Consider the following 24,024-nt stretch of genomic DNA (forward strand, 5'->3'; position numbering starts at 1 on the left):
ATTTACCCTGTAACACCCACCGTAGGTCTTTACTATTTACCTTGGAGCGCAGAGACTCTGGGGATTCCAGCATGTGTAGCAGCTCTGAGTTGTCAATCTCCAGCAGCATGCCTGTAATCTTACCCGCCAAAGAGGGATGCATGGCTTGTATAAGAGGGAAGAGACGCTCTCCTACAATTAGAGAACAAAATAATAAGTTCACTTCTGTCACTATTCAACACTTTCCCAGCCAAATGCCCAACATGTCACTCACCTAACATCTGTTTTTGCTCTTGGAGTGGGGCGGCAGCTAACATTGAAGCTGTGAGAGGCTCTTGCCCCTGTACATGGACAGCGGATTGGGTAGTCTAAGGAAAGAAACCACTGCTTTTAACATATGAATAAAATGTACATATTTATGTCAATGTTACTGCAAGATCATAAGGGCAAGGTTCTCTCCTATTGCTTCCTTTACTTGCTGCGTATATTTATGAATTGTCTGTATTAGTTACCACATTTATGTTGTATACTGTCTCAGTATACAGTATGTTACCATGCTTGTACTGGTATCTTTGTGCATTTCCATAGAGGATGATTTACATAAAACAGCACCACAATATTATATATGTATATAATGCTGACATGTTTCCCACATTTACAGAGATCAATTCTCTCTAAAAGTACATTCACATGCTAGACAGAACTCGGCTAAGAATCTATGGAAAGGTCGCCTAAAGATTCAGCACACCAGTGTCAACGAAAAGGAATGCATTGTTACCCCACCTGCCAGAAAGCTGCTCTGCCATGCACCGCACTGTCATTTACCTTCCCTACCTCATAGCATAATGCATAGTTTGTATGTGGCTTGTTTCTCTGGCACATATGCCAGCATCAGTAGTTTGTTCTGATAGTGAAAATTAAAGCAACACTGAACTGCAAAAAATAAAATAAAACTAAGTGCAAGAAACTGCATTGTAAAAACAAAACAACCCCTATCTAAGAGCCCCAGTTGGTGATCTAAACTGCCTACACTTTTGCACACTCCCTGCTGGCATCAACTCTGGCCTTCCTGGCAAAATGGAGGCTGGAACAAGCTCATGTGGAGAGGAGAATGGAGATATTTTTCAACAACCTGTAAGTTTGAGAAACCTGCTGATGCCAAGAAGGCATCCTTGCCTTTAGTTTTATTTTTTATTTTGAGATCAGTCATTTCCACCCCCAAAGTTCTCTACCAAAGTAGAAATCCCAGAGCGAGCTAACATTACTACCCTTAAACCCTTCCATAAACCGAAGTTTAAAAAGATCAAGTCAACTAAAGAAAGCAGCCCTGCATATGGCAAAGCCAGAGTACAAAAAAAAAATTACAAGTCTTTTGAAATGACTGTTTTGTAAATGTTTTACCACAGAACTGTTAGGCAACACGTTGTTCCATACCAGAAGTGTTATTTGCTACTACTCATTGTTTATTTTCTTTTTTGTTTTTACCAAATTTTGAAAAATCTCAAAAAAAAAACAAAAAAAACACAACAGTTCAGCACCCTCTACATTTTCATATTGTGTTCCGCACAAATTTACTTTAAGATTTCAAACAAGTAAAGGTTTGCATGTAGCAAAAGGTGTAGAGACAGAACACAAGGCAAAATGCATGCTCTGTCTGGATTTCCTCAGCATTTCTCTTGCACTGTGAAACCTCCCTCTGCACTACACAGCAGAGGCAGGATGAGTTAACAGTGCAAAATGTGATCATACACACTTGCATCAACCTGTGCTAGGAGCTTGCATTTATGAATGATTTTTCTCAGGAAATCTGAGTAAAGTTAATTTCTATCTTTAACCACTTCTATCTGGATGGATATATCCGTCCAGATAGACTGTGCTGCTCCTGCTGCCTGAGGTGCGCTATCGCGCGCGCTCCCGACGCCTGCCGTTAGCGCCCCCCGATCAATGAATGGGAATATACTTCCCATGAATGGGAATATACTTCCCATTCATCGATCTAAGTCCCCTGCAGAAAAAACGATGGTCTCTCATCAGAGGCTGCGGTCTTTCTGAAAAAAGAAAAAAAAAAAAGTTTCCGGTCCTCTTTCTTGTTCCTGGAATCGAGATCGATCGCTTCCAGGACTTTGACTGTGGCCAAATAGTAAACTACACCCACATACATTTTTTATTTAATAATTACATTATATTACATTTAAAATTAGCTGTTTACCTCTCGCACCAAAAATTACCCAAATGCATTTTTAATAAAAAAATAAATAAAAATAAAATTAAAAAAAAAAAAACAACAACATAAATAGTTACCTAAGGGTCTGAACTTTTTAACTATGCATGTCAAGAGTATATTATATTTTTTTCAATTATAAGCTTGTAAATAGTGATGGATGCAAATTCAAAAAAAATGCACCTTTATTGCTAAATAAAATATCGGCGCCATAAATTGTGATAGGGACATCATTTAAACGGTGTAATAACCGGGACAAATGGGCAAATAAAATACATGAGTTTTAATTACGGGAGCATGCATTAATTTCAAACGATAATGGCCAAAATCTGAGAAATAATGAATTTTTTCCATTTCTTTTTTAATCTTCCTGTTAAAATGGATTTAGAAAAAAATTATTCTCAGCTCTGGGAATGCTCTGGGTCCTACAGAGCCTTCCCACTCCTTTCACGGTCCCATTGTTCCAGCGCCATCACCCCCGGTAGCAGTATAGGACCAATCGATGGAATATTGCTCTCTCCTGCCGCTGAAGGCTTCAGAAGTTTTGGGGAGCCGGAGTGCTCCTGAAGACAGGTAGCTCCATATTGCACTAGCGCTCTCTCTTGCATGCGCAGTACAGAGCCACCAGTCTTTAGGAGCACTTGGGCTTACGAAGCTTTCTGCAGTGGGGGATTAAAAAAAGATGGTGACATCGCTGGAACGAGTGGACTGTGAGAGGACCGGGAAGGCTCTATAAGACCCAGAGCCTTTCCTCTCTTAGGCAAGTATCTGTTTTTTTTCGGCTCACATTAGCTTTAAAAGCACTTTGAAAGAACACTTTAAACTTATTTTTCTTCCACTGAAAATATTTGGGCACTCTAGCCTTCATTCAAATGCACTTCCATTTCTACAGGTCGTGCTGTGCTGACCAAGATGAGAAACATCAGGCACAGCCCATTTCTCTGTCAAATATACAGTTATCAATCACACGAACATCTAAACTAGCTAATGTTCTATATTGATGCCAAGAAGTGGTTACGGCACCACTTCAACCGATGAAAAAAATTCAAGCTGCGTTGCTTACAGGTATAAGAAATGCAATGTTTTTTCATTGTATTACAATTTTCATTCAGTAAAAACACCTGTAGTGGCTGCACTCCAGGGAGTGGACAACGTGTGTACTTGTACTGAGGCACTGGTCTGGATGGAGGGGTAGAGACTGGTTGTCTAGGGCCAATTGTCTGAGTAGCAGAGGAAACCCCTATGAAGAAATTAAAAGGTAATTAGAGAACTATTTCAACAAAGTAGAAAGCAAAAAAAAAAAGAGTGCATTCCACGAAGGTCAAAATAAAGTAAAGTAATAATATCCACTGGAATACAAAAATGCAAGCAACTGTCTATTGCAAAGGAGTGTAGATAGCACACACAATGGAAGATTTTCTGTCTGGATTTTTTTTTATAGCACATACATTTATTGTATCTATAAAGCGCCAACATATTACACAGTGCTGGACAGTAGTTAAGGTTACAGACAAAATTTAGAGGTGACATACTGCAATAAGAATACAGGAATACATGCAAACCAGATCACACAGCACAGTATAAGTACAAGGTAATGTGTAGTCAGTCACTGGATGGGAGCATGGAGATTAGGCAAGTTGAGTCCACTCAGATCCATAGGATGGGTGTACGGTAATTGAGGGCCTTCCTGAAGATGTTGAAGGAGAGGGCAACCCTAATGTGGGTGGGGGGGGGGGGAGGAGGTAGGGAGTACCATTGTGTTGGAACATCTCTTGAGAAGTCCTGGAGGTGTGCATGGGACTGGGTGATGCGAGGGGCAGTCAGGCGAAGTTCATTGGAGGAGCGGAGTAAGCGGCTAGGTGTGTACCTTTGAGTAAGATCAGAAATGTAGGTTTGGCAGGTTCTGTGGACAGATTTGTAGGCCAGACACAATATCAGGAATATGATTCTGGACTAGATAGGAAGCCAGTGGAGGGATTCACAGAGGAAAGCCACCATGGTGGAGCGATAGGAGGAGTGGATGATTCTGGCTGCCGCGTTCATGAAGGACCACAGTAGGGCAATTCGAGTCATAGGGAGACCAGACAGAAGGGCATTGCAGTAGTTATGAGGGCATGGATGAGGAGTTTGGTGGTGACAGAGGTCAGGAAAGGGTGGATCTTGCAGATGCTGCGGAGGTGGAAGCTGCAGGTTTTTGTGAGGTTTTGGATGTGGGGAATATAGGAAAGTGCGGAATCCAGGGCGACCCCAAGACAGCAGGCTTGAGAGGTAGGGCGAATGGTAGTGTGGTTAACAATGACATGCACATCTGGGAGGGTCATGGATGGCCTGGATGGGAAGATCATAAATTCTGTTTTGTCCAGGATTAGTTTCAGGAAGCTAGCGGACATCCAGGAGGAGATGGCTGATAGGCAGGAGGAGACCTTGTCCATAGTAGTGGTGGATAGGTCAGGGGTGTGGAGGTAGATCTAAGTGTCATCTGCATACAGATGATAGTTAAAACCCATGGAGGCGATAACCTTGCCAATGGAGGATGTGTATAGGGAGAACGGTAGGGGGCCAAGGACCAAGCCTCTGGGGACTCCCGAGAGGTGGCTGAGGACTCCATGAAAGAGGTCATGAAGGAGCGTTTGGAGAGGCAGGATGAGAGCCAGGCTAGGGCGAGGTCCTGAATGCCCATGGACTGGAGGAGTAGGGGACAGTCCACTGTGTCAAAAGCATTTACTTTCATTCACACCACAAAACATGCGGTTATGAGTTTACGGTGCATAAAACTTTTCTCAAGACTGGTAAACAACAAAAAAAAAAAAAAAAAAAAAAAAGAAATAGATTTCCTTACCAACTCTCTGGGTTACACTGGGGATACCACGTGTGCCCTGAGTACTTGAAGGTGGGATATGGCGTATTGACTGACGAGGACCACTCTGTCGCACTGCATTAGGAATTGGCTGGAAGCCTAGAGAAAAAAAAAAAACACTGGTTCACAAACGCAGCAAGTTCTGGCAGTACAAAACTGTAACAGTCATTGGCTATATAAATCAAATATATCACACCTGCCAACGATGTTTTGGAAAGATTCTTGGAGGAAACCCATATCTGGTACTTTAAATGAACTTCCCTTATAGACAGAGTAAAATCTACACATATTCATCTACACATCTTTCTCAACAGTAGAACTAGCTCAGTTACTTTGGCACAAGACATGAAAAGGAAATGACAGCACGGTCATTAGTGAACAAAAGTATATGTAGTTTCTACAAACAGGCTACTAGTTAGAATGGAAAACACCGGATCACATGACAGCCGTTGGCCACAGGTCTCTCTCACTGTCTGGAGCCCCCAAACCACCATGCGATACCCAGAGGGAAGTGCGGGTGGGCCCTGGACCTCTCACCACCAGGGAATTCACCCCCACTGCCTCTGAACTGAATGCAAATTGCAAAAGACACTGCATGGTGGTTTGGGGGCCCCAGCCTGTGAGAAAGACTGGGGCCCCCGGCTGTCATGCGAACCAGTGTTTGTGATTTTAAATTTTTTGCAGCTTCCAAGATGCGGTTGACAGGTGAGTGGTTAGGGAGGGGACCGTGTGGGAGATGTGCCTACATGGTGCGTCCCTGTAAAAGATGTAATCTACGATTACGTCCAAGCGAAGCCTCCCACCTGAATGCTAATTTATGCAATTCCTGCTAGATTTGGTATGGCAGGCAAAGGGTGTATGACAGTATACCTGATTGGCTGACTGGCACCTGCTGACCAGATAAAGGTAGTAAAGTGTTTTAGCTGGGAGTGAGCAAATTGTGTGTTTTGCAACGTACTAGTTACAGATATGCCTGGCAGCACTATGAAAGCCGCCTCCTATAAAGCAGAATCAGGAAATTTGGGCGCCTGGGGCTATTGGACTATTTGGGTGTCCCACAGGCGCTAATGCCAAATATCGGCTCTTGGGTGCCAAGGAAGAAATTTGGGCACCTGATAAATCTCGGCACTGGGCCCGTCCAACCGAAATGTTTGGTTTTGAGAATTAGTGTTTTGAAAATATTATGACAATTAGAATTTTGTAAATCACTGTTTTGAAATGTATTATCTTACAAATGTATCACTTTTTGTATTAACGTTATTTGCAGCTGAGAAATCGGTTTTAGGTTAGGCATCAGGAGCAGGGGAGGACTGGGACCTTTTGGCCTGGGGGGAAAACACAACCTAGAGGCCCTTTCACGGCAGCCCTGGCCCACATGCATACATGCTTACATTCTTGTAAGCAAGAGAGAGTGCTTAGCCAGGGCCATTTTTGATCTACTTGGTGCCCCAGGCAAGAAATTCCCGTGTCAGCCCCTAGCCTTATCTAAAGGCTGATTCACGCGCTTAATTGTTTGCGCCAAGTGGGTGGTTGTCCGTATTAATCGAGAATCTAGCATTAATATACAGTAGGTGTTCCCTGATGAAAGCCAAGGTCGCTTTATTGGTTCAGAATGCTGAATCTTTAGGAGACAAAGACCAAAGTTCACTGTTACCCCTTACCGCATCCACAAAAACTGCATTGTCGTCCCTCCACCTCCCTCCAAAAAGACACTAGGCAACCAGCATTAGGGCAGTGAAATGTGGCCGTAGGACTTCAATCCTGGTGGGCAACACAAACTGCATTCAACTTGTGCATTTGTCCCCATCTTTAACCAGACTTGCCTCCAGCCCGCTAAATAGCACCATATGGCTTGCAGTAACAGTTATGCAGAGACGTAAGGTGCCCATACATCACACGATGTATTGGCACATCGACCAAGACACAGACCTCTCTATGATGGGATCTGTTGCCTGCCAATACACCACAAGCTGCCAATGTTGTTCCAGCAACTGCCCATGCAACTACTAGTTGTACAGAGGGCAATGCAGTCTACACACACAATCAACGGAACACTTTTTCTTGACTTGCTGTGTTTAGGGGGAGAAAGTTTAAAAGCAAAACCAGATATGAGACAAATGTAAAACAAAAATATGAATACCTGCATATCCCCCCTCCCCCGCCATGCAGTATACTTATACGCACATACAAACACTATATGCTACAATATTACAATTCAATATTAGATATACCTGTACATTGCATGCAACTTTTTATATTTATCAAAATATTAAAAAAAACAGCTCAGTATTGGAGAGTAGGTGAGGCAAGACAGAAAAGTCCTGGAGGTTACATTAGGGTCAGGATGACTGATATTGGATTGAAAAGATAGATATTGGTGAGATGGTGGCATAGCAGTAACACTCCTGTATTGTAGTGCAGAGCTTGAATCTTGGCCAGGACATATTCTGAATCAAGTCTGAATGTTCTCCCACGTTTGTGGAGGTATCATGTTGGCAATATAATTAGTTAACTTGTTTGCCCCCCAGAAAGACTAAACACCTTAGATTGTAGTAGGATTAGATTGTGAGCTCCTCTGAGGACAGTCAGTGACATGACTATGTACTCTGTAAAGTGCTGCAGAAGGTGTCAGTGCTATATAAATACATAATAATAATATGGCAGGACATTAGACTATGACTATGGTAGGATTAGACTGTGAGCTCCTCTGAGGACAGTCAGTGACATGAGTAGGTACTCTGTAATGTGCTGCAGCAGATGTCAGTGCTATATAAATACATAATAATAATATGGCAGGACATTAGACTATGACTATGGTAGGATTAGAGTGTGAGCTCCTCTGAGGACAGTCAGTGACATGACTATGTACTCTGTAATGTGCTGCAGGAGATGTCAGTGCTATATAAATACATAATAATAATATGGTAGCACATTAGACTATGACTATGGTAGGATTAGAGTGTGAGCTCCTCTGAGGACAGTCAGTGACTTGAGAGCTGAAGCTCTGACCTGACACGATCTCAACTGATCCCCCAACCACCAGCACTACAGTTTTATTTATTTATGCTTCATTACATTACTTATAGCAAACATTTCCCCACTGACAGACTACTACCCCAAGGGCCATGACATTTGTGACAGGAGATCACATCGGCAGACTGCAGCTGTGGTCTTTTGTCTTATGTGTTACCAGCCATTGGGGTGGTCTCCTTTAGGAAGGGTAATACATTTTAACTAACAGCAAAGTACATTAAAGGGGGACTAGAGATGTGACAAAGGGACACTGAGTACCTCCTAACACTGAGGGAAAACTGACAGTAACAAACAATTGGGGACTGCCTGACACAGTGTGTACACAGGCACAATTACTGACTCCAAAAGGGATTAGGACTCAACCCCTCGGGTGACAATTCATGTCTGACTTCTCTACAGACATGTCGGTAGCCTGCAGGCTAGCAATACGTTGTGTTGCTATGTGGGGGTGGGGAAGATGTGGAGGGCTGAGAGCCTGGTGGAAGATGGAGCGGGAGGGGTAGATAGGAGAATAGGCTCTGCCTGTAATCTGGATGTCTCAACAATGCATCAAGTACACACGCTAACCTTCTCAGGTAGCTTGCTGATTGTGTTTCCTATAAGAGGCAGTCATCCCCCTGAAGCCCCATATACACGCTGGATGAAACTCCACCGAGGGGTCTGAAAACAGCTGCCTCAGCTGAGAATCCTGCGTGTGTATGGCAGTCTCTGACGCCTCTCAGGCAATCCACTGGTGATCCAACCTGGTGGATCTCTCTGGCCGAGAGCATTGTTCTCCCCACTTACCTAGCCTGACGCGCAATGTCACTTCCAGCCTCCTGCCTTGCAACAAAACAAATCGTTAGCCTACAGACTAATGACAAGTCTGTCAGCGACGGCCCTGCAATGATGCCTGAGAGATCATGTAGTGTGCATAAGGGCTTTAAAGGGCAACTGCAGTGAGAGGTATATGGAGGCTGACATATTAATTTCCTTTTAAGCAAAACCAGTTGTCTGACAGCCCTACTGATCTATTAGACTGCAATAGTGTCTGAATCAGACCAGAAACAAACATGCAGCTAATCTTGTCAGATCTGACAATGTCAGAAACACCTGATCTGCTGCATGCTTGTTCAGGGGCTAGGGCTAAAAGTATTAGAGGCAAAGGATCAGCAGGACAGCCAGGCAACTGGTATTTTTTTTAAAGGAAGCCTCCATATACCTCTCACTACAGTTGTCCTTTAACAGTGACCTAATCAAGCCTGGTACACATGTATGAGTCGCATGGCAGGGATTGTCAACCAATCCCACATTGCAATGTTGAGGCTGTACAGATGCATTGCTAACCTGCATGCTAGTGACTTGTTCTGTTACTATTGGGGGGGGCTGGGGCTGTAGGAATAACATCATGCGTCATTGGGGAAAGCAATGCTCTCAGCTGAAGAGGGTCAGGGCTGCTGTACACACACTACATTACCAGCAGAGGTGGAAGTTACGGTAACTTTTACCTCTTCTGAATTTTCATCTAACGTGTTTAATGCTATAGTAGGTACCACGACGCAATTTTCTGACAGTTACTCAGATCGATTATTTCCAACATGTGCAATCTGATTTCCAATAGATTTTCCATTCACTTCTATGGAAAATCAATTGGAAATCAGATTGGACATGTTAGAAATAATCAATCGGACATTAAATCGGTCAGAAAATTGTATCATGTGTACCTAGCATAAGGTGAAGTATACTTCACCTCAGAATCCCCTGGGTGTCAAATAAGAAGATTGTGCCTTAACCCTGGAGGAGGCTGAGGTTCTGAGCATAATCGTTTCAGAAAAACGAGGATCTGAAGTGTGTAGGTCGTTTACTCATTTACAATTCAAAGCACAGCAAATTTGGAAGCAGTCCCTGGGGATTACTAGGGCTGATCAAACTGCAGAAGCTGTAAAGTGTGTGAGAAACATGTGTAACCTGACCTCCTGACTACACAGATGTTATCCTATCAGACAGCAGCACAGCTTGTCACCCTGGCTCATCCCAGTGTATTACAAGGAATAGAGGTGACAGTGACCTGTGTCCCTGCACCTTCTGGAAGATGCTGAGACTGGCTGGCCATAAATCAGTAGGAAGCACATGGCGAGTCACTGAGAAGTAAACAGACTCACCGAGTCACGCCTGTGCCGTCCTGCTGGCTGCTTCTCCTGGAGTCCAGTCCTCTGCTCTCTATACACTGGCTCTGCCTGGCATAGCCCTGCTGCAGTAGAAGACTCATCCTCGGCAGGTGCCAGCAGCTGATAATCGGGCACTAGAGGCCAAGAGCAAGTCGGGGCAGCACAGGCACGTTAAGGGGAAGGGGAGGAGCATAAAGGGAGGGTGAAGGAAAGAAATAGTAAAAGGAGTTGTGGGCACTGCAGAGCGGAGCAGCCTGCATACATGCCACACTCACTATCTACTTAGCCTGAAGAGGGGCGGGGAACCAATCAGATACGTAAAAATACTGTACTGGGCAGTGAGCATGTGGTAAAGAATCGAGAGGCGGGGCTAAAATAAGCGGCCGGCGATGCAGAGAGAAGTTTATATTTAGTATTACACTGGCCGGCCCGAATTGTTGTAGGGCAAGCGGCCCGGGGGGAAATTGCCACCCTGCCCCCCGCCCCAGTCCGCCCCTGATCAGGAGGGGGGTTTAAGCGTTAGGAAGGGGGGGGGTTAGGGTTAGGCACCACCAGAGGGGTTTTAGGGTTAGGCACCACCAGAGGAGGACTCTGTGTGAGTAAAATCAGGTTTAATTGTAGTAAAATATTGGTAATGTTTTACTATGCTCATTATGACTATAAATATATTTTCTTTTTGATTGTTATAGACGATATTTTTCCCTTTAATACTGTTATTTTAACATATTTATTATTCTATCTCAGAAAAAGAAACAATAAAAAATTTGCTATAAACAAGATCTTAAAATTTCGGCTATACTCTGCACCCTTTTTTCTGGTGCCCTTATTTGATGTATGCCTGTAAAACATCTGAGGAGCAAAACCATTACAGAAAATATGCCAGCAAATGCTCACCCTGAGGGCGTCCTGCTTGCTGCCATCGTGGACCAGGCCGCATCTGAGCAATATGATTTGGAGCATAGTATGTAGGTCTGTTTTGAGCCTGGCCAAAGAGAAAACAGTTATATGAATGCCAATGCAAGACAAGACTGTGAAAAAATGGATGTGAAGTCCATACAGCTACTATCAGACAGCACAGTTACCTGTGGCACCGCTGGTACAAAATACCCTCCAGGAGCTGGTTGGAACTGATTGATGAGAGCGTTGGCAGGCAAAGCTCTCATCCCAGCTATACGTTGCATATACTGATTAGTGAGGTGAGCTTTCCTTTCCTCCTTTCTTTGAGCCAATGCTACATAAAGAGGTTTAGAGCCTACAATCCTCCCATTCATTTCTGTAACTGCTTTTGTAGCTTCCTCAGGGGAGGAAAAGCAGACAAATCCGAATCCCTTGCTCCTTCCATCCTCCAGCATGACCTGCAAGAGACATTATTATGATTTTATTATGTATATAGCGCTGACATTTTCCGCAGCGCTGTACAGAGTATATTGTCTTGTCAACAACTGTCCCTCAGAGGGGCTCACAATCTAATCCCTAGATTAGTAAAATGTCTATGTTTATAAGGTACAAGCTCTGAAATCATTCATTCTAATCCTGGCTTTACTATCTAGTTAGTCATCTACCGCAAACTGCTTCTAGGTTGGGAGCCCACATTTTTCAGACTTGCCTAGTAGTGTGAATGAGACTTATTAAAGCAAACCTTAACTAAAGTTTCCTTCACTTGATCTCATTTTTGCTACATTCTAAATACCCAAATAACATTAATGCACTAACGCACATTGCTATCTAACCTAGCTAGCCAGAGCAGTAGAATGTATTTGTCTCTGTCATGTAGACCGACATCTTGCTTCCTGCAAATGATATCATTTCTGAGACACCTTTTGTAATTCATAAACGTTCATCTCTGTCTCTAGGCTTCTCTGAGATACACACAAAGCGTGGAACCCAGGATCTGTAAGACAGCTCCAGAGCTTGTATCTTTAAATGAAAATTCAGTGTTTTTATTTTAATCAGTTTTTCAGCTTGATTGTTTTCATTTGCTTATAAAAACCTTAATTCCCCAACAATATTACCATTGCTACTGCCAGCTATGTACTGCACATTATGCAATTAGTTTGATCCACGGTTTATTACATAATGCAAGTTATTACAGTAACGCTTGCGTTAATCAAGGGCTGTGGATCGCACGAATTGCGTAACATGCAATATACTGCTGGTGGTAGTAACAGTAATACAGCTGCGTGCTGGCTGTGCATGGCGATATTACTGGTGGTTAGTGCATCAAACCCATAGCCTCTTGCCCTGTGCTGTTAATTACTCCTGCAGCAAAACCTAGCAACAGAATTCTCTTTACGGAGTATTGTTTCTAAGGGTACAAAGCAAAGCCATTAAAACTGGTCAGTTTTAAAAATTATTTGCTGGCTGCAGATTGAAATAGAAAAATAATTATGTTTAAGAAACTGCTAAAAGACTTGTGCAGCAGAAACCAATACTAAAGGTGATCTTTTATTTTTTTAACTAAAGTGGTATTTCTCTTAAAAATAAGTTAGCAGTGTCAATTCTAATGTCTTTCCTCACTAACTTACTTTAAAAATACAAAAAAACAGGTAAAGGTTTGCTTGTAGCAAAAGGTGTAGAGACAGAACACAAGGCAAAATGCATGCTCTGTCTGGATTTCCTCAGCATTTCTCTTGCACTGTGAAACCTCCCTCTGCACTACACAGCAGAGGCAGGATGAGTTAACCGTGCACAATGTGATCATACACACTTGCATCAAACTGGTTCCACAGCTGCAAGGAGTCTGAATTTATCAATGCTGGTTTTCCCAATTGCAATCTATAAGTAAAATCTTCTCTGTTGGTGTCTAAATATCAGCAAAAACTTAGTCTTCTTACCTTGGCACTTGTGATTGACCCAAAAGGAGAAAATTCTTTCCTCAGCTTCTCATCATCAATCGTGTCATCCAGATTTTTGATATATAAATTTACACCCTGAGGACAAACAAGACAAACATAACCACTAGAACACAAGGTAATGAAACCAACAATATTACACAACTTGGGACAGTTCCAGGAAGTGGTAAGATTTTACAGGATTTATATGCTTTGATGGAAATGGGTGCCAAAATGAACATAATATATTAACCTATGTGAGCATTGGAAAGCCTGTTACTGTAACTATCTGTATATAGTTATATTGTGTGGATAAGTGAAAAGGCTGTTATAAACTTAACTAATGGTAAGGAATTGCTACTTGAGGTGTTCACAAACCTATGCCGGTATTAATATACCTGCATACCTGTAAGAAGCTATTATAGTTATTTAACTGAAGCATTGTCACAAAGATATATCAAGCCATACATTTTGTCCAGTAAACTGGCATTTGCTATAAGAAAAACTAAGTAGGTCTGTGACGTTCTCATTTCTCAGACAACAGGTTAACACCAAGAAAACATAAGTCATTCCAGCTAGAAACTTTGTTTGTGTTCAAATGAAGGGAAAGATTATTCAGACCTTTGTATATGTATAGATAATTCCCTTACGTCAAGCAACAGAGTTTAACATACTTGGAACTCAATATGCAAATGCTAACTCATCACTGGTAGAAAGTGGAACATTTAGTGGTTAAAAGAAACCCAAGGTGAAAAAAAGATAAAATAAACTGATGAAAAACAATTGTATCTATCCTCCCACTCCTGAAAATTACTATTTATTTATTTTTTTTGACTCCCAGAGTTTTATTTTCTTTTTAAAAAGAGAAGTAGGTTCAAGGAGTACTTCCAGTGTAAAAGACAAAGGCCTCAATTCACTAAGCTTATCTCCTGTCTTTAATAACTCTTCTAGAGTTGTTACCATGGTGATAAGGCATGTAGTATTCAGGAAACATTTTACCTCAGGCAAACCTAAAGTTAACTCTTCAATCCTTAAAATAACTCCAGAGTTAAACTCAGGCTGTTTATTAACTGCATGTGAAAATAACTACAGAGGAGGTAAATTAACTACAGAGGAGGTAAATTAACTACAGAGGTGGTAAATTAACTACAGAGGCGGTAAATTAACTACAGAGGCGGTAAATTAACTACAGAGGCGGTAAATTAACTACAGAGGCGGTAAATTAACTACAGAGGCGGTAAATTAACTACAGAGGCGGTAAATTAACTACAGAGGCGGTAAATTAACTACAGAGGCGGTAACTTAAGGAATGAAGAGATAAGATAACTCTCTCTTATGTGGAGGTAAGTTTTCTCTTGCCTTATTATCTCCAGCATGATCTTAGTGAATTGAGGCCAAAGACTGTCATGAAGGCTCTGTCTTAAAGCACACCTGACCTGAGAGGGATATGGAGGCTGCCATATTTATTTACTTCTCAACAATGCCAGTTGCCTGGCAGTCCTGCTAATCTCTTTGTCTACAGAAGTGTCTGAGCCACACACCTGAAACAACCATGCAGCTTATCTTCACAGATTTTTGTCAGAAACACCTGATATGCTGAATGCTTGTTCAGGGTCTATGGTTAAAAGTATGAAGCCCAATCTACACGATACGATTCCATTTACGATTCGATTAAATCCAACATGTCCGATCTTGATTCAATTCAATTCGCCATTGTTTTGCAATGGTAAATCGAATTGAATCGAATCAGGATCGGACATGTCGGATTTAATCGAATCGTAAATAGATTCATATCGTGTAGATTGGGCTTTAGAGGCAGAAGGTCAGCCAGGCAATATGCACTATTTAAATATGGCAGCCTCTATAGCACTCAGAAGCTGTTCTCTCCCAGGCAGGAGTTTAATGGTTGTAATTCCTTATCAGTGAGGGATAGCTATAGTCCTACTAGGTACCAACTGGAAAGAAAGGGTCACTTACATAGCTGAAAGGGTCACTTACATAGCTGAAGGGTTAAGGTTAGGTCCACAGTACACCGGATGTACAACAGTGCATTCAAAGCATATCCTGAGCGAATATGTTGTGCCATGTTGCACTATCAAGCGAGATATTCACACTACTCACCATTGTGCACCCTGGCACTCCTGCTTACCTATTAGGCTGCAGTAATGTCTAAATCACATCTCTGAAACAAGCATGCAGCTAATCTTGCTGGGCTGTCTTTTTTTGCTTCTTTACTGTCCTCTCAGATTTAACTAATTCAGCCTGGTTGGCTAAAGCCTCTTTCCCACCTGTTTTCACCTCCCACACCTCTGTTCCTCTCTGATTGGCCAATATTCATCATGCTTCTCAAGCTACAGAGTCACACAATGACAATGTACTAACTATTGCAGGGTTGGGTTGGAGTGTCTGAAGCATGTCTGTGTTTGCATTGGCCACCCTCCTCCCAGAGTAAGGGAGGAAATTACATCAGGATTGGCTTTAGACACAGGGATTTCAAAATGGCAAATGCCTAAAACAGGAAAGCCTCTTTCCCTAAGTTGCTTATCAATGTGCATTATTCATTGGTTAGGCCAGAGACCACTTATTTTTGTTTTGGTTGGAAGTATCTAGCATCAACTTTTATGAAAACTGGCATTATCAGGATTGAGTAGAGTCAGTATTAAAGCCATAACTACATATATACACACCTGATAGCGGCTAATTCGTTCCTGCTTCAGCTGCTCAAACCTCCTCTTCAGCTCTGCTTGCCGCTCAACTTTTTTCTGTGCTCTACCGACAAACATCACCTTTCCATTGACATCCTTCCCATTCATGTCATCCACAGCCTGTTAGAAATAATTTTGTTATAGACATCACAGTTACATGCACCTACATTGATCAACACATGTTCTGTAGAGCTCCCGAGCACCTGGCACTCCCCTGCAAACATTCTATGCCTGCCTGGTCCTCCATGGGAGCTCTTACCTTATTTGCATCTTCATGTTTTTCAAAGCTGACAAAGCCAAACCCTTTGGACTTGCCACTGGGGTCAGTCATCACCTTAACGCTCAGAGTCTTGCCTGCAGCCAAGAGACACCAGTTAACCACAGAGGTCACAGGGTCACAGCATGCAGGTGCACGGCACACGCAAGATACCAGGTGCCCACATGCGGGAGCAGAGTTGGAGAACTCAATAGGTTAACCATGGCATATGCGTGAAACCAGAAGCCCACATGCACGGGCAGAGCCAGGGAACTCATGAGTTATCCACACACTAAGGCAGAAGCAAGTGCCCACTTGGGATCAGACGGTCACGCAGTTACCGTATTTGCTGAAAGTCTCCTTTAGACGCTCATCATCCATATCTTCCCCAAAGTTCTTGATGTAAACATTTGTAAATTCCTTGGCTTTGGCTCCCAGCTCTGCTTCTCGCTCCCTTCTGCATTTAAATCGCCCGACAAATCTGCAAAACAAATATTGCAACTACTTTGTACTGAGTTTATAATTGGTCACAAAAAAAAGAAAGAAGAAATTATTCCCTGCCATGCCATGTACACCTGTAACTATGATTTAGGTACTGCAGGAAGCGAGTCAGTAGTCTAAATGAAAATTCCCCCAAGTAGACAACATAAAAATGTTATATACCAGCTCCACAGTTCTACAGTACAGAATTATTTTTCTGTACATCTGGCACAAGCAGTCTATATTTGTGCAGGGCTTATTTTTTCATTGCATGAATATGGAACATTTCTGATGTATATTGTGCATAGGGAGTGTAAGCTGGGGGGAAGAAGTGACCAGTGTGGCCCTACGTAATTTAGGAATATCCTTAATGCATGCCAGGAGCTGTAGTATGTACATCTTCACAAAGGCACATGTATTCATATTTACATACTACTGCTCCTGGCATGAATTGTAGTGCGAAGAGCACTCACAGGCGGATTCTTTAAAGTCCGGCTTGCGATGGCAACCTTCACAGGGATGGGAGGGGTGGCTCCACAAGCAGCCCCCTGGAGGAAAGAAATTGTGCTCCTCCTAACGGCATACTGTATTACAAACCTCCCTTATAGTGAGGTTCATTTAAGAAGAAAAAAAAAATAACACTTTAAAGCCCTAAAAGAAAAACTTCTGAATATAATCGCTTATGTTTAACATTACTTTATAAACTATACAAATGTTTGCCCACTGCAAAATCTTACCTTACCCTTATTTACATTTTTGAGTTAGAGACTCTGAAGCAAGTCTAAATCCACTTTGTTAACTTTTACTAATGTTAAGCACTATAAGCCATGCTAAACCGCCGCATCCCCGCAGCAAAACGAGGAATTTATAACCCCTCCCCCCCCCCCCCCCTAAATCCCCTGTGCAAAATCCTCGACTTTCTTGGTCGTGGATTTTGCTGCCCATGGAGGCAGAGCTTAGGGCTGCAGCTCTGTCTCCATGCACGTCAATCTGCCCGCGGATCTCCGCCTCTCCCAGCCCCTCTCAAAGAAGGAAGATTGAGAGGGGCGGGGAGAGGCGGTTGATCAGCAGGGATTGACGCGCAAAGAGGCAGAGTTACAGCCCTAAGCTCTGCCTCAAACAGGAAGGGCTCCCCGGACTCAGCAGAGGGGATTTGGGGTTTAGCAGGGCTTACAGTGCCTAACATTAATACAAAATTAACAAAGTGGATTTAGACTCGCTTCAGAGTCATTTTAAGGTGATGCCAGCATCTTTACTGCTGGCAGAATGAATCACTGTGGGATTTCCCCCAATGTAATAAGCATTAATACCAGTTGATCTACCAGAGTGCTTTGATGCAGAAGGTTGTGTGACATCATAGCCCAGGCTAAACATCACTGGGAAGGCGGGGTTGTATACGAACATACAGCAATATATAGCTATAACAAGCATTTATAATGTGAAAACTAGGATACAGAACATAAAATGGATATCATAAATAATAATTCATGTTCTGCTATGAGTCATTATGGGACCTCTTAAAATATCAATTCAAAAACCATTTGCAAGTCAATTCTTATAACAGAGCTCTATAAGAGTCTACCATCCCTCCCAGCACACAACTCCTCTCACACTTTGCGGTCGTTGAGCAGCATGCCGTTCATCTTCTCAATGGCTCTGTCTGCAGCATCTTGTGTCTCAAAGTGCACAAAAGCGTACCCCTTGGAACCATTCTCATCACACACCACCTGTAGGAGAGTGTGTGTTAGAGGAGTCCTTAATATCTCACAATGTGCATCCCACATACAAAAAAGGCAGAAAAGAGCAAGGAGGGAAACTGACCTTACATGAAAGAATGTTGCCAAATGCAGAGAAAGTGTCATAAAGTGCTTTGTTGTCAATCGATTTGTCAAGATTCTTTATGAAAACATTGCCCACTCCAGATTTCCTTAGAGACGGATCCCGCTGAGACCACATGATTCGGATGGGCTTCCCTTTGATCACATCAAAGTTCATGGTGTCCAGAGCCCGTTCAGCTGAAAAATAAAAAATATCCTTTAGGTAAATGTGTAGGAACAGCTGATTCCTAGCATACTACTTCTATGCCATGGTAAATACCGTACTGTATAATGCACAAAACATTTAGAAATAGGTTAAATGTTCTTATATCAGTATAGACTTCATACAGCCCTAGTCATAATTATTCATAACTATTCTTAAAAGTTGCACACAGCTTTTGCCTTCCTTTATCCTTATATCCTAAAATGTTGATCCACTTACTGCTACGTCCTCTTTTCTCCTGTCTAACCCAGATTTTTGTACATATAACATCAAAGTTGAACAAGGCAACATAATGCACCTCCGTTTTATTAGCAGACAACATTCTCTGTGCCTGTTCTATTGTAGGTCTGATATCTACAAGTTTCTATGCATAATTAACTAGTGAATTGGGTTTTCTAACAACATAATGGTGTGAGGGTGGGGTATTCTAGAGTAATGGACACAAATTTACTCAAAAACAGGTACTTGGGGAATTGACATAGTAATACTAGTCCTGCAGGAACATTTGGGTCCCTATATGCACTGTTAAAATGTAACTTTAATTGGTTATTAAAAATTGGGAAAGTGGACAATACAGCAAAATACAGAAATAAAGCAATATAGCAGAGTGAGGTGAACAGAACCCTCTGTATAGACTACAGCTCTCTCATATAAATCCCACTTTATGCCCGCCCAGTACACTCCCCTCTGACACACTATATGTAGTTATAGTATAGAGTATGACAAGTTTTACTGCACACAAAGTGAAGGCAAATTAGAAAAAAAAAAAATCCCTGCACATAAGCCAAATTACCCTGATTGGAAATCAACTGGTATATATTGATAGTTTTACCACTATGCACCACAAGATATCAATGCAATTTCATTAAATATCTGGTCAAATATTGAATGTATAGCACCTCTCAAGGCAGTACTAAGTTATGCAGCTGTTAGGGCAGCACTGTGGCGTAGGTGTTAGCACTCTTGCCTTGCAGCACTGGGTCCCCGGTTTGTAGCTAGGGCATTATGAGCACAGAGTTTATATAGGTTCTCCCTATGTCTGTCTGGGTTTCCTCCCACATCCCAAACACCGATAAGGTAATTGGCTTCCCCCTAAATTGACCCTAGACTACGATACATACACTACACAATACAGCCATAGATATAGGACAATGGTAGGGATTAGATTGTTAGCCCCTCTGAGGGACATTTAAGTGACAAGATAATATACTCTGTACATCACTGTGGAAAATGTTGGTGCTATATAAAAACAAAATAATAATAGCTGTTATTCGTGCGCTGCTCTTGCTGCACTCGAAGAACCACCTTGAGGCTTCCATACCCTATCAGACATCTTTAGTAGATCACCAGACCAAAAATCTGTTAAAAACTAGGGCCCTCCTGATGATGATAAAGCAATCAGGAAAGCTTTTTTTTTTCTTCCCTTTTTCAGACATCTCAGGCAGGTACCCTGACTGCACGGTGAAGTCAGTGGGAGGGAAGCACATGACTGAAGCAAGTGGTGGAAGCAGTACAATCAATACTACATCAGATTTCTGCTCTACTTTAACAGATTTTCTTTGAATCAAGTCTAACGCTTCATATATTAAAAATATCAAATAGTGCATGGTAGCTTTTAGAGCTGTAACTACTTATGTGTAGGTTTTCTTGCTGTACCTTCTGCTGAACATATGCAAACATCTCCAGGTCAGTCACTAAAGCACAACACATATGTAAAGAAGTCCAGCTATCTGCAGTAGCAGCTGGCATTCATGAGTTTATTTTTAGACAAGTTGATTTATTGGGCTGCTTACAGTTACACAGAACTCACTGGAACTGGAAAAGCATTATCAGTAACAAGAATAATAATAGGTACTGTAACAAAATCAAAATGGGGTTCCTAACCTGTTCAAACATTTTTCCTTCAGCTGCAAAACCAACCTAAAACAGCAACGGTAAATATGCCAATCCAAAGCCAGTATTTCAGGTATAGTAATCCTTCACCTTCATTCATGAGCATTCCTGCTACATTCAGTAAACTAACATACAACGAACACGTCGATTAAAGCGCTGCATGAATTAGGCGCGGCTATTCTTTTAATGCAATTCTCGGCTATAACACTCCTTGCCGGCGCAGACTGCATAGTATGGGCGCAATGTAAAATAACGGTTGACGGGAGGGGCCGCAGGGAGGGCAGCCGACCTCTCCCTTCCTATATTGCGGCTATATGTGTATATTTAGCGTCGGAAACATTATTAGGTTATCTCGCTGTAATGGAGGGGGGGAGCCACAGAGAGGGCAGCCCGACCTCTCCCTCCCCTTCTCTCCCCGCGCCGCCCTCCGTGCTCCGTTCTATGACTCAGAGTAATGCGCACCGACATAGGGAAGCGATGTAAATACCTACCTCACCTCCAATTGCCGCTCACTCGCCGCCTGTCTTCTCCTCTCTGGATAGCCGCTGCTGTGTACAGCGGCTATCCAGAGAGGAGAAGACAGGCGGCGAGTGAGCGGCAATTGGAGGTGAGGTAGGTATTTACATCGCTTCCCTATGTCGGTGCGCATTACTCTGAGTCATAGAACGGAGCACGGAGGGCGGCGCGGGGAGAGAAGGGGAGGGAGAGGTCGGGCTGCCCTCTTCTGTGGCTCCCCCCCTCCATTACAGCGAGATAACCTAATAATGTTTCCGACGCTAAATATACACATATAGCCGCAATATAGGAAGGGAGAGGTCGGCTGCCCTCCCTGCGGCTGCTGGTCAGGCTCCTTTCTCCATTACAGCACATAACCGATACATATAGCCGCTATAGACATATAGCCGCTATATCGCGCCCAATTCAACAAGCGGCTAATTCAAATGTACGCAACATACAATGCCACCAGTGATCAGCACATTTCTCCTCTTACACTGTTTGCACATCCCATGACTCACCTGTATCACTATTGTGTACATCCTCAACCATGATCATCTTTCCATCACTGTGTATATCTCTCCCACCTCAGTGAACCTGTGTCAGTGTTCAATAGAGGCCCAATTGATGTTCCTCTGCTTGATGTCTTTTGCATGCTTGTGAACCTATTATATATGTCTTTTCTTGAGCTATGCATTGTGCCAAATCCAATTCCGGGCATAACCCTGTTATGCTTGGCGAAATAAACTATTCTGATTCTGATGTTTGTATACACTTTGCCCTGCATCCTGCTGCTCTATCTACTCTCCCCCTGCAGGTGGTAAGATGGCGGTATACATTATACAGTAGAACAGCTTTTTAGTAGACGCAGAGGGACCAGGCAAAGCAGTTTACTATATCAGAAATGGTCATACTCAAGCACATAAAGTATACTATAGTACTGCATCTTAATTCAGTCAATAATTGGGAGTAATTTTTTTTCTTTTCAATACTTCAGCAAGCAAGTAGACCGTGCTAGATCAAAATGCACAGTGCTCAATATGCAGGGATTTCGATGCAATAATCACGCAACAGCTTGCACAAGAAGCATAGGTCTGACCAGTAAATGCAGGTACATGACTTATAATGTGCCTGAATGATGCTGTAGCTTTGTAGTCACGCACAAGCAAGTCACAGATGACAGGCAATTCCCTCAGTAAACAGACAGCAGCTTACACAGAAAGCATAGGTCTCACTGACTGGTGCTTTTGAGGTAATCCACGCAGGCCCAGAGTAGTGTGTAGATAGCAGGCAGGCTACAAGTGGCTGCAACACAGCTCATCCAATTTCCACTACAGCCGGATACAGAATACCGAAGGGGCCAAAAAACAGGCCTCTTGCACACTGCATGTGATGCCAATTTTGAAGCGATTTTGCAAGTAATTCCAATTTTGAATCGGTACTGCATGCTGCGTCTTTCTTTTAGCTTTGACAGCATCCAGGGAAAAGCATCCAGGGAAAATCAGAATCGCAAATCGGATTTGCAGAAGTTCTATTATATTAGGGTTTACTATACCAGGCGGTACTTCCATATACTTATAATGGAGCTTGGCTGAGATCTGGACTCTTAGTTTTCTACAGCAAGATTATACTGTATAAGTAGCTGATGACCGAAGAGAAGGATTCCACTGTCAGAATAGTCACACTGAGTGCAGAGAGTGCTTACAGCCACATTCTTTTCAGTCACTTTAACTGCTCATTATAGTGTACACTGGCTGCATGCACTTAAAGGACATATTTAGCGAAAAGCCACTTTTTTTTTTTTAATGCTCCGTATCGGTAAAGTAATTATATCACTATTACATGGATCCCTTTCTTATGTGACAGAGCTTACTCAGTGTTTCAGAATAATCCCCTCATTTCTGAGCTCTGTATCTGCAAAAAACGCAGGGGACTTAACCATTTCCTGCAGAGGGGGTCCCAACAACTCATTTTAAACCGCAGTAATCAGCATGTAATAAAAATGTTTATGGTGATGGAAAAAGTTTATAATATAATCAGAAATTAAAACTGTACTCCTGACCACTCACGCAGTACACACAAACAATCACCTTCAGCATTTTTTCGTACGTTAAGAAATAAACTGACAGCAGGTTGCTTTTGTCCAGAAACCACACACATTCATGCATTGCCAAATGTTGCACGGCTATTGTAAATTTGAGTGTTGATCTGAGAACCACGTGGTTCAAACGGAAACAGGGCCTAAACCCATCTGTGATCAATATCCTTTAAAGGGAACCTAAACTGAGAAGGATATGGATTTTTCCTTTTAAAATAATACCAGTTGCCTGACTCTCCTGCTGATCCTGTGTCTCTAAAGGCTCATACACACATCAGACCATAGTCTTTGGAAAAGGAAAGATCACAGACCAATTTTACCCCCTTCCATGTAGTATGAGAGCCATACCAACACAGTCTATTCTATGGAGCTTAACTCCCCAGACAGAAATCTTTACAAGATGCTGCACACACAGATGCTGTACAGACATTCAAAAGATCAGTATCTGCAAAAGATCTGTTCCTGCAAAATGCATTCATAGCCTATGATATCTGCAGATCATCATACACACCTTGTTTAACAGACATTCATCTGCAGATCAGATCCACCAGGATGGATTTTCAGATCTGCAGATGATTGTCTGATCTGCAGATGTATGTCAGTTAAACAAGGTGTGTATGAGGATCTGCAGATCTCATAGACTATGAATGCAATTTGCAAGAACAGATCTTTGGCAGGAACAGATCTTTTGCAGATACTGATCTTTTGTGTCTGTACAGCATCTGTGTGTGCAGCATCTTGCAAAGATTTTTTTCTGATGTGGAGTTTAGCTCCATAGAAAAGACTGTGAAGGTATGGCTCTCATACTACATGGAAGGGGGTAAAATTGGTCTGTGATCTATGGTCTGATGTGTGTATGTGGCCTAATGCTGGGGATACACGGTACGACCCGGCGGCTCGATTAGCCGCCAGATCGACTCCCGCCGCCGCCCGGATCGATTCCTGCTCGTCCCCGCGGGCGCTTCCTTATCTTCCGCTCGACTCCCCGC

At 42.6% G+C, this 24,024-nt stretch overlaps 1 protein-coding gene and 2 non-coding genes across 6 annotated transcripts in view; all 3 read right to left on the reverse strand.

The window, feature by feature from the left end:
• The window catches only part of PABPC4 (poly(A) binding protein cytoplasmic 4), a 40,593-nt gene that overhangs the window by 4,871 nt on the left and 11,698 nt on the right, over positions 1-24,024 (reverse strand). For 3 of the 4 annotated variants that reach the window (XM_068268775.1, XM_068268776.1, XM_068268777.1), the window contains 12 exons: positions 18,331-18,524; positions 18,121-18,236; positions 16,371-16,510; positions 16,033-16,127; positions 15,756-15,893; positions 13,072-13,167; positions 11,320-11,592; positions 11,132-11,219; positions 5,040-5,156; positions 3,322-3,440; positions 254-347; positions 41-171 (listed from right to left, as the gene is read on the reverse strand). In XM_068268775.1, the coding sequence (XP_068124876.1) occupies positions 41-171; positions 254-347; positions 3,322-3,440; positions 5,040-5,156; positions 11,132-11,219; positions 11,320-11,592; positions 13,072-13,167; positions 15,756-15,893; positions 16,033-16,127; positions 16,371-16,510; positions 18,121-18,236; positions 18,331-18,524 (1,601 nt within the window). Of the gene's footprint in view, positions 1-40; positions 172-253; positions 348-3,321; positions 3,441-5,039; positions 5,157-11,131; positions 11,220-11,319; positions 11,593-13,071; positions 13,168-15,755; positions 15,894-16,032; positions 16,128-16,370; positions 16,511-18,120; positions 18,237-18,330; positions 18,525-24,024 lie in introns of those variants that run through there. The other variant, XM_068268778.1, reaches the window with a different exon arrangement.
• On the reverse strand, positions 1,582-1,713 carry LOC137555121 (small nucleolar RNA SNORA55). Its single transcript, XR_011027820.1, has one exon. It is a non-coding gene; the product is annotated as a small nucleolar RNA SNORA55 (small nucleolar RNA).
• Positions 12,794-12,925, reverse strand: LOC137555122 (small nucleolar RNA SNORA55). The gene has a single exon (XR_011027821.1). It is a non-coding gene; the product is annotated as a small nucleolar RNA SNORA55 (small nucleolar RNA).

This window comes from Hyperolius riggenbachi, chromosome 2, assembly GCF_040937935.1.
Source record: "Hyperolius riggenbachi isolate aHypRig1 chromosome 2, aHypRig1.pri, whole genome shotgun sequence".
Taxonomy (NCBI): domain Eukaryota; kingdom Metazoa; phylum Chordata; class Amphibia; order Anura; family Hyperoliidae; genus Hyperolius; species Hyperolius riggenbachi.